This window comes from Phycodurus eques, chromosome 19, assembly GCF_024500275.1.
Source record: "Phycodurus eques isolate BA_2022a chromosome 19, UOR_Pequ_1.1, whole genome shotgun sequence".
NCBI classification, from domain to species: domain Eukaryota; kingdom Metazoa; phylum Chordata; class Actinopteri; order Syngnathiformes; family Syngnathidae; genus Phycodurus; species Phycodurus eques.
The window spans coordinates 12,449,738-12,461,419 of NC_084543.1; the positions used below are offsets into that span (position 1 = coordinate 12,449,738).

Sequence of the window (11,682 nt, forward strand, 5' to 3'; positions counted from 1 at the left end):
TCTCTGTCAATTGACTGTCTGTTGTCGTACTAGAGCGGCTCCAATTACCGGAGACAAATTCATTGTGTGTTTTTTGAACATACTTGGCAAATAAAGATGATTCTGATTCTGACATGTATCACTGAGTAAACTGAGTAGGATTCACTACCATGGTCCAAATGGCCCAAAGGCATGTATGCCACACAGACTTTTTCAATTTCCCAGGCCCCTTTTATGTGTCTGTGTCGGGTGATTGTGTTTAACTGGAGGACATACAGTAGGAAACAGATTCTTGGTGATGACTGATAGTGATTAATGGGAGACTGTGGCTGCAAGATGCCTCAGCACATGACATCATTTTGCTTCCCTATGTCATGCAAATTATCGACACCATTTTAATTTGTAATTATTTCGCTGCACTTTGGTGACAGTGGCTCCTCTTGCATCGGAGAGGAGGACAGCATTGTAGGTAAATAGCTTCTCCTGTAATAATGCACAAGGTGGGTTGTTTTGTTGTGAGAAACTCAAATGCACAATTAGTAAATCCCATCTTGCAGCCGGCAAATCAGTGACCAACAGATGAAAGCGAGTTGGAGGCTGCATTGAAGAAAGGGTTGTAGGTATCAAACATGATAAGTTGCCTGAAGGTTATTGATTTTTTTTTTTCCTTTAATCTATCATATCGTTTGGTAGTCATTGTCAGTTGGGAAAGTACCAGCGTGTCTCCGATTATTAAAACAGACTCTGCAATTGTGTAAAAAATGGATTCAATCAGCCCTGTACACAACAGTTATGGGAAAATAGTAAATTTTTATAGTATTTTAAATTTAATTTGCCCTCATTTATATGAATTTTCTCACCCATACGAGAATTCAATTTGACTGCATGTAATGTCTCTCCTCTCTCTTTACATTCTGTATACAGTCATTACTGTGACTGCTTACTGTGGATTTTTTTTCGTGAATGCACAAACAGACCCTCCTCCATCAACCACCACCTTTTTTTTTTTTTTTTTAACAGTCAAAGCAAAGGCCAGTCCCCACGTTGGAATCATAAAAGCATGGAAGAAGGGGGACTGTTTTGTGGCTTACAGGGTAAATAATATTTCCACAGAGACCCAGACAAGATGAAGAAGTATATCATGTGCATGTTTGCTACCTACTCGGCATTAAAAGTGTTCTGGAGACACATACTTGCATCCCCCGTAGCAAGAACCTTATACTTACTATGGTTGTATCACACATTTCACAGCACTTAATTGTTTTTTCATGGTATTGTTTGTAAATGAGAAAGATTCTTATCCTTGATATAGCTTGGCTGACTTCAGCAGCGACTCGAGCGTTTGAAGGTTTGATGTCCCATAGGGCCACCCACACCAACTGCACTGCAAGGCACTTTGATAACAATGAACAGAAAGTGATGTATACTGCTTATGCCAGTGAAATTAGTTTATTCATATTTTGTCTTCGTCAAATCAAGGTTATTTTCCCAGAAGTGGGCAGCTGTCATTAACCTAAAGGCAGAGGTAACCTATAGCAAAGCATCTAAGGCCACCTGCTGTGATGCTTTCAATCCTGCAGAAAATTATAGCAGACAATTAGACTATGCAAATTACAGAGCCCTTATCAACTCAATGATTAAAGTAGAATGGAAGTTTTGGGGAGAAAGTTGACCCGAAATTAGAATGACGCTCAGTAGACTGCAGACCTCTTTGGCCTAGATTGAACAATCCTAATTTGATCAGAGCCAAATCACACAGTGCACCACCTGCATCGGTATATCCTTAAGGGGGTTTAGTGGTTGAGGTGGGGGGTGGTAGGCAGCCGGTCAGCCAGTGCCCAACAGCCATCCGAGCACCCAGTAACCCTAGTAATGGGGTGGTAGGTGGGTACTCACAAGGCTCATGCTTTGACTCCTGGTGCTGGTTGTTCCCTGTGTCCCTCTCTTGGGGGTTGGCGGACCACCCTGGGTGTATTTGGTGTTTTCTCTTCCCATGTTGGATTGGTGGGGACGAGTCCACACTTCTTCATTGTGCCAACACATCTCCTCTAGATGCCAGATGAGGAACATGCATATTTCTTCTTCTTCCTCCTCTTCTTCCCCTTCTTCTTCTACTACACCTCCTCCTCCTTTCAGCTTGTCTCGTTAGGGGTCGCCACAGCTTGTCATGCTATTCCATGTAAACTTATCTCCTGTATCCTCCTCTTTAACAGCAACTGCCCTCATGTCTTCCCTCACGACATCCATCGACCTTCTCTTTGGTCTTCCTCGAGCTCTCTTGCCTGGCAGCTCCATCCTCATTACCCTTCTACCAATATACTCACTATCTCTCCTCTGGGTGTGTCCAAGCCATTAAAGTCTGCTCTCTCTAACTTTGTCTCCAAAACATCTAACCTTGGCTGTCCCTCGGATGATCTTATTTCTAATCCTAGCCAACCTGGTCACGCCTAGAAAGAACCTCAACATCTTCATTTCCGCCACCTCCACCTCTGCTTCCTGTTGTCTCTTCAGTGTCACTGTCTCTAATCCGTACATCATGGCTGGCCTCACCACTGTCTTATAAACTTTCCCCCTTCATCCTAGCAGAGACTCTGCTCTCACATAACACACCTGACACCTTCACAATTATGTGCCACTTTGTGTTGGTCTATCACATAAAATCTCACCAAAATGCATTCCAATTAGTGATTGTAAGGTTACAAAATGTGAAAAGGTTCAAGGGGTCTGAATACTTTTTCAAGGCATTGTATATCTTTGTAGACACACCAGTAGGATTTCCTCGCTTGATCTGAGGCCAATCACACCGACACAGCCTATATTATTACATCAACTCCCCTTGATTCATCTGTCTTTTGCACTCCAAAGTCCTTACAAGTGTTTAGGCATTGCCTAGCCACTCCTACTCCATGCCAGTAGAACTGCCTGGCTCGATAACCCTGTCCTTTCCTCACCCATCCTGTCCTATTGCCTCTTTGCATAACATTCTTTTTTAACCTGTTACATTCTCTTTTGTCTCTGTCTGTCCCCCACAAACATTGTTTTGTCTGGCTGTATTTTCAATGACTATCACAATAATTTAATTTTTTTTAAAAAAAAAAAAACAGAGGAAGTAGGAGTCGTTCAAGCTCCCATGTGGCACAGAAAAACTGTTCCGGCATAAAAAAAAAAAAGGTATACAACCACCATTTTGAATGACCAGCTAAACAGGACAAGCAAAAAAAAAAGAAAAAGAAAAAGAACCAAATCACACAGCACTGCATTATTAACTAGTACAAAAAAAAAAAAAAAAAGCCTTGCAGTGTAATGGAATACTGCATCTCTCCCAAATTTCCATGAAGACTAATCTACAGTGGAACCACTAAGGTGGAAAACAATGTTTCGGGATACTGGTCAACCTCAGATTCCGCCCCGTAGGTTGATTTACAATATTCCCTTAAGGAACAATTTAAATGGAAATAATCTGTAACTGTCGTCCCCCCAAAAATGTGACTTACTGCACAGGTAATTGGTAAGTAACATTATAGACAAGTGTAAAAACAAGTTAGTGTTTGTCATAATTAAAATGTGAAAACAACAAAACAGACTTCCAGATGAATATTGAATGTTTAATCGGGTGGTTTGCTGTAGTGTAAAACGTTAACCATAGTAAGCTGTAAAAAACAAATCACTCTGCCCCAACTTTGGCAATAAGTGACCTATTTCAGTATCTTCCATTAACTATTCTTCTCTGGTTATGTTGTTGTTCTCTTAACACCTCTTGTTGTGGCTGGTCCCTGTTTTTGAGTAAATGTCACAAAAACAAAGGAAAGGCAAAACACAAACCAACAAACAACTGAACGTCCATGGAGGCATAACAGCACCATCACCATGGTTTGGCTCTTGTAGTTGCAGAACGTTTTCTCAGATGGTTTACTTTCATCTGTCTACAAATTGATCCCTGACAGAATTTTCAATGAATATGCTTATGGTGGATTAGTATTCCTGTCATCAGCAAGTTTAAACCACCGAACAACCTCCCTGCAAGGCTTTTGGGCACAAAAATAAACTTTCCATAATTTCTTCATTGTAAACCTTTTGGAAATTTGTTAAGAAAGCTAGTCACATACAAGACTGTCTCTCCAGGGAATATAACATCTAATGTAGAAAGAAGGCTTACCAATCTCTTATATTAATAAGACAATAACGCAGGTGGAAAAGATCTAGCTAGCTCAGACATGTGCACAAACGTGCCTGAGAGGAACATGCTTTGTTGATTTCAGGTCAGGTTCATCAATGCTGTGCTAGTTCTGTGTTATGTTTCACTAAATGTCCCTACAGAGCACTCTTGATTTTTCATTCAAATTGTCTTTTGGTGCAGTCCAGTTGACATCTCAGCTGTACCTTGAGAGAAAGCCTTTATAGTGTATCGTGATGACCTCCTAGTGAACCCATTCTGCTAGATGGACAATAAGACAAGTTAGACGAGCAGTGCTGTTCCCCAAGGGCGCTTATGAAATTAGAATACAAGCTTTTACAATAAATCAGCTGTTGCAAAAACTGTAATTCTGTATCAATAAGCTTACTTGCAGATATAAATGCACATATTAATGTAATAACAGTGTATCCTGGCTCAGTCATTTTGCTGCTGTTTGTTACCTCCCACAAAGGCAAGAGGTTGTCGGTCAGTCAGTCAGATTACAGTAACACACAACATTGCCGATTTCCAGATGACTTTGGTAGTGGGCACGTGTGCTGTGGAAGACCCCATTCAATTTGGATATAAATTTAGAAAAAGAAATGCAGATAGAGAAATGTACTGTCTGGCACACAAAGCCCCAGAATGAAAATGTTCATCTGACTATTCCTTGCATCCTACTTACTTAACTATCGGTGAATAACAAATAGGCTGACCAACTTTTAAATTTAGTTTATAAACCCTTTGCCAGAATATTTTGTAAAAATAAAGTACATTCGTATCATTCTAAGTGGGGTGCACACATATCGTCAATTGGGCACAATTTGAATGTTTCCTCTCTTCTGTTGTAAGTCAGGAAAGGCCCAGTTGTCGAATGTCTCTGGAAAATTATCCTGACCGATTATTCTGCACAGTGGGGTGTGTTTGGAGTGATTTTTTTCCCTTCAGTTGAGGCCAAGATTCATAAATAGTGTAAACCTGTTCAATATTTCCCATCAGAAATCCTTGTGTGTCGTCAACATTGAGTTAGCCCGACCTTAAACTCGCTCTGTTGCAAGACACGAATAGAGGATCAACTGTACTACTACTACTACAACTATTACTACTACTTTCTTCTTTGTATTTTCTGGCAGTCTAGATGCCCTGTGGCACCATGGTACTCACAGGTCAGTCTTGGTATTCCAGCCGACATCTGGTTTAGGAGAATAGACAGTCAAGTATCAGGGGAGATATTGTTATTCCATTGTGATGATCATCTTGAGTACAGCACACATGAAAAGAGAACTAAGCACACACTCACTGATTTGTTTTCCTCCTCATGTGTGGGGTCGCTCGCATTTCAAAAAAAAAAAAAAAAAAAGGTTAAATTGTTAAAAATCACCCACAGTGAATGAGAGAGGGACTTGCGGATATACAGACAGACAATTGAACCCAAGTCTGCAAGTGCCGTTCTAGTTTTTAATTTGTTTTACTTATGCTTGTTGGGGCTGAACCACCTTCTGAATATACAAGTGTGATGTGCAAAGCAAATAAATAGTGCATCCACAATGTCTGTACTGTACAAATTCTGTCCTGCTTTGTGTGATGGTTTATTGAAGATATGTCAGCAGACACATCTATCTATACATACACACGCTTACACACGCCCACGTGCTTTTGTTGGCATGATTAATCAGAGAATGCTTTTTCCAGTTTCACAGGAGGTATATTATTTGCGCGCGATGTATTTGGTGAGCCCATCAAACATTTGTCTGTAGGTATGAGCATACAATAATTGGATATAAAAGTCCATTCACCTCTGTTAAAATGGCAAGTTTATGTCATGTAAAATAGTAGTAGTAAGTTAATTGATTTCAGAACATTTTCCGCCTTTTACATGAACTATAACGTGAGCAATTCAGTTGAAACTGGAATCCTTTATGGAGAAGAAATAAACTCACAATCTGGTTTGTGGGAGGTGTGGTGCAGATGGTAAGTGTATGCCCTGAAAGCAGAGGCTTGCCAGTACGTATCCCCGCCCGAGCACATGTTGCTTTTGTGTCCCTGGGCAAGACACTTAACCCACATTGCCTGCAAATGAATGTGGTTGAATGTTTGGTGTTGGTCAAAGGGGCCATAGGCGCAGAATGGCAGCCTTCCGTCAGACTGCCCCAGGGCAGCTCTGGCTACACAAGTAGCTTACCACCACTAGAGTGTGAATGAATAGTGCATGCAATTCTACAGCGTCTTTGAGTGCCTAGAACAGCGCTAAGTGTAATGCATTATTATTATTAGTAGTAGTAGTATTATTAACATTTTTTCATAAATATTCGCAGCATTCAGGAAGTCGGGAGACCATTTTGAATAGGTTAGGGGTTTCAACAAAGACCATCAACCTGAAGCCATTGTGTTCTGCCACTCAAGTAGTTAGCAAACCATACGCGATATGCCCTTGAGTTGAAAAAGTATTCAACGAGCGCACCGTTGCCATTACGTCAGAAAGCCCATCCAGTAGGAGAGAGGGCTGTCGGTGTGTTTTCAGAGTGCTGACACCAAAAGACCACCCAGCGGGAAAAACCTCCCAGTTCCTTACTTCCTGGTAGGCTGCTATGCAAAAACTTCCAATTATGGGCCACCTTGCATCGTGGCGCTCTCATCCTTGCGTGCTGCAATGCGGCAAACACCAAGAAAAACAAGTGCAGTGTGAAAAGGCCTTTAGGCTTCCTAATAGTACTATCAAATGCACATAGGGCTGCTGAGGGCTAATTTAGTGCAAAAAATAAAAAAGATACAGAGCCTGTATGTGGAATATAGAGCTAACTATGTTTATACTCCATGAATATGTTGTGACTGTTCGTGAGCTAAAGCATAATTGGTGAATCAAAACAATTTTTGTTCACAAATCTTCATTATCAATTAGTTTGTTTGTGAACATAGTCGTTCACGAACCGAGCTTCTTCTGTATACTCATTCAGGCTTAACTGTAGGTAGGTTGTGGCATATTTATTATTTAATGATCTATCATGTGCAACCACTGCGCTGTCATGGAAAATTTTATAAAAATTGGGTCACCTTCATATTCTGTGCTGTTTGATTATGCAGAGTGGTGGACATGATGAATCAGGGCGATTTCATGATGCTGATGCTTGTATCAGCAGTAGTTGCACAAGAGGGAAATCCCATGTCTTTTTCTGAGAGGTAATGCAGTAGACCGGCAGTTGATCTTCATTTGTAACCTTTTTTGTGTTATTTAAATGTTCTTTAGCACTCATCCTCATTAGGGTAGTGAATGAGCTGGAGCCTATCCCAGCTGACTTTGGGGACAAAAAGCAGGGTACACTCGGGACTGGTCACGAGCCAGTCACATTGACACCTCTGGGCAATTAAGTCTTTAGTGAACATGACATGGATGTGTTTGGAATGTGGGAGAAAGCTGGAGTATTTGCGGAAAACCTGCACGAGCACGGAGAGAACATGCAAACACCACACAGGCAGCCAAGAGTCGAGATTTTATCCCCGAATCTCAGAACTGTGGGGTAAATGTGCTAACGACTCAACCACCGTGCCAATATTTTTTGATGCATTTACTAATTCATTTTACGATAACCACGTACATGCGTTCACTACATTCACTTAATTGCAGGAAAATCGTAGCTCACCTAATTCATTCTGTCCCTGAAAGCACTTGACACATTAATTTCATCTGTACAGCAGTCATTCTCATTCAAAGCATAACTTCAATAAAGAAACAAAATGTAAGCGCATGTCCCTTCCCAACACGGGAAAATAATTACATAGATAAACAAATTTTCAGCCCTTGTTCAAGGTAAAGTATGTTACACACATAATTTCACATGGCCAATGATTATTACACACCACAGTGACACAGCAGCGCTGCAGGGTGAAGCCAAACCTGCGCTGCTCTGATGAAAATGTAGTTTGTAATTGAAAATAAATTGAAAATCCTGACTCCCTAATGCGTATACCTGTTTTGTTAGAATATTTAAGTGGAAGGCTGAGAGATCTTTCATTGTAACTTTCTTTCCCTCCCACATTCTTTACTATTCCATTACTCTGTCATAGTAAATATTGAGAATTGCACAAATGGAAAGTGAGCTTCTAGTAAATATAACTAACCCAAAGAAATTAAGCAGCAGGGTGTCGTTTTAAGCACACGCTGTACTTCTAAGTGAGCTATTTAAATCCACATCTCTATGTTGTAGGATTGAGTCACTCCGTGTTGGCCTATTTTGGTAATTTCTGCTTAGAGGTGTTCCTGCTTTATTTATTTATTCTTTTCCATTGTCATTTGGATGACTAAAGGCTACCAAGGTCAGACGTGGTGTGGTGTCAAATGACACTTGAAGGATAATATTAGCCTCTTTTAGTCATATTTCCATCCAGATGTGAAACATAAGCACACATTTATTTAAAAAAAGTTTGTCATACCTGTTTCATCTTCTCTTACTCCAGGGGTGAAGGCGGTCTTCTCTGGCCACTATCACCGGAATGCAGGCGGTTGCCACGGCGGCCTCGACATGGTCGTGAGTTCGGCCATCGGCTGCCAATTGGGCGAGGACACCCACGGCGTCAGGGTGGTCGTTGTGACAGCCGACCGGGTGGTCCACCGGTACCACAGCCTGGAGCGCATGCAAACTGGAGGGATGGACGAGGACCTCAGGAAGCTCCTGCAGGCTTGATGGTCTGCCAAGTCTTTTCATTATTATTCTTAACTAAATGTTAGAACATAAATATTTTATGGCCCCTAGTGTTATTGTATCAACATATTTTCCTTTTATTGCAGTTGGGTCAATTTCCGATTTGCTACGATTTAGAATCAAATTTTCAAATAATCCATTCTATCATAAAACCTTTATTAACTTAACAATTTTAATTTACCTTTAAAGGAGACATGCATTTTTTTCACAATTTATAACAGTTCCTAGGTGTCTTGACACCATGTCCGTAACATGCTTTTATGAAAATACCCAAAGCATCAAGAATTAGCGTTCTTGTCTTTCTGCAATCAATGTGCTTGCATGGAGGCAGTTGATACACCATATTGTGCATTGACACAACTTCAAATTTGAAATATATATATATATATATATGTATATATATAGCTAACACTAATCTTGTGTTAACACTGCAACTCTTCTTATCTTTTGGCTTTTATACAATGCTTCAGTGTTTTTACTGTAAAACCGACACATTTAACAAGAAAATTGAACGTTGTATATTTTAACACAAAAATGGGTAACTAAACCATATAATTTTGTCTGTCTTGATAGTCCGGTACCTTAATGCTGACATATAATACGATACACCATAGACAGGCTAACGGAAATTAGCATAGATGTTGCAGTAATTACAAACCTTCAAACAACTGCTACCCAAAGACACGGAGCAGCAATACATACAAACAGCGCATATAACAATACTCACAGGCATATAACCTCTCTGCTCTGTCGAAATGATCACAATCAATGGATCTTACATAGTTGGCGACCTTCTCTGAAATCCAAGATCCAAACCACATTGATATGCTGAAGTCTCAACGTTTTGGCACTGAAGTTTAATACAACTTTTAAGGCCTGTTTTTCCTGTTTAGCCTCCAGATTGTACAGCTGTAGGGGTGTTTGAATTTTGAGGCTCCACTGTACTGTGAATTCTCCTTTTGAGGAATCACAGACGGCAAACTGTGCCGAATTGAAGCAAAAGTCGTGTGTTGTCGTAAGTCATACTATGCCAACGAAATATTGGTGCTTTTTATGTCATGACATTGTACAGTGTTATGGCAATGTGAAGTGCAGCTACAAATACACAGGTTTGCAACACTTGAAGCGAAGCTGTTTATGTCTGGCAAAACTGAGAGAACTATATTTTTAATGGAAAAAGCGATTAGAACTCGCATATTAATATTATCAAATGTTATTGATCAGAACTACAAAAAAAACGGAAACTGATTAATCTATGCAATTATACCCCCTATGGGCTATGAGCAGCATTGCGATGACATTAACGCAAACTGATTGGATGATGGATGATAAATCGTTGTCGTTTTTTTTTTTTTTTTTCATGTTTTTGAGAACTTAACATACTACACATGATTCAGATGTCTAGCATTAAGCAGGAATTATTTGGTCATTTTCAACATCCTAATTTTGAATGTTATCTTATTGCACAAGATAAGCTTTTTTTATACATCAAATCAGTATTAAGGTCTTATAATAGTTTATTTGTGTACACAGATATAAACTAATCTTCATGTCTTGTTCCCACAACATTCTGAGCAAATAATCCCTCCTGAGTTAATTTGTTCTGTGGTGAGGATTACAATCTCTTTTCTTATATTTCAGAGCTTGATAATGAATACAGAGTCGTATCTGGTGTGTTTTTATCCCTATGATCGGATTTTCTGTGTGATTCTTGCAACATCTCTCCACTTAATTTGAAGCGTCTTCACAGCACAATAATAAGTGAACTCGTGTTATAAAAGCCTTATTAAAAGAGCTGATTTCAACACTTTGGTCGTTATGTGTAAATTCATGGGATTCGAAGCGGAGCAAAGCTGCAGCCATCTTGCTGTGTTGCAGTCCATCTATATGACTGTAGTGTAACAACTGCTTTCTTGTGAGTCCCAAATGTTTCAATTCAATTACGCACACCGAGACTCGCACAATCACACAGACGTGCTGAGATAGAGTTGTCATGACAACCTTTTAGCAACACATCTGTGTGTCTCGGAGAAACTGCCAGAAAGAGTGAACATTCGTTTGTGTGCGTTTGTGTCCATCCGCTGTCTGCTTGGTTTCACAGGTGATTTTTCCATCAGCATCACTGACCTCATTTCACACTGACAGGTTCTGTCTCGTCCATTCCAAAAATGTCAACAGGTGATGGGAGGGTGAAGGGGAGAAAAACTGGCTAATGAGCATGATGTGTGGAAGACAATCTCCTTCATTTCCTGCCTGAGAAAGAACCTTACATGACTTGTTTTTTTAAGTTTTCCTCATCGCCAAACTGAAATCACATTAATAGCTTCACCCTGTGTCGTAGATGTCACACGTTCGAAACGTCTTATTGTAATGAATGGCCATATAACGCCTATGACATGATTGGTGGTATTTTTTATAATAAATGTTGATTTTAATGTGATTGCTGCTGCACATTGTCATTTCTCTCCTCTCTATAAAGAAACACTAACAGTTGATTACAATCTATACTTCAAACAGCCTTTGATATCAAGATTAAGGTCCGTACTTGTACGCTCTTTATCCTCACAAGACAATTCGGCGCACTAGTAGACCGGCTTGGGACCGGCCTACAGTTTGCACTGGCTTGTGCCCCCCATAGGGCTGCATTAAAAAGGATCACTTCAATAATGGAATCTAAACCAAAAAGTCAGCTGTTTAGTCAATTGTCCATTGTGCTCCTGGGCCACATTAGATTTGTATAATAGAATAGACTGATTGGCCAGGCATTTACACTGGTTAGAGCGTCTTCCTCACAGTTCTGAGGTTCGGGGTTCAATCCCCGGCCCCACCTGT

At 40.2% G+C, this 11,682-nt stretch overlaps 1 protein-coding gene across 2 annotated transcripts in view; it reads left to right on the forward strand.

Moving 5' to 3' along the window:
- Window positions 1–11,290, forward strand: part of cpped1 (calcineurin-like phosphoesterase domain containing 1) — a 50,553-nt gene extending 39,263 nt beyond the window's left edge. The window contains exons 6-7 of one of the 2 annotated variants that reach the window (XM_061706046.1): window positions 8,606–8,834; window positions 11,029–11,290. In XM_061706046.1, the coding sequence (XP_061562030.1) occupies window positions 8,606–8,832 (227 nt within the window). In that variant the 3' untranslated portion in view covers window positions 8,833–8,834; window positions 11,029–11,290. Of the gene's footprint in view, window positions 1–8,605 lie in introns of both variants that reach the window. The other variant, XM_061706044.1, reaches the window with a different exon arrangement.
- The last annotated feature ends 392 nt before the right edge of the window (window positions 11,291–11,682 follow it).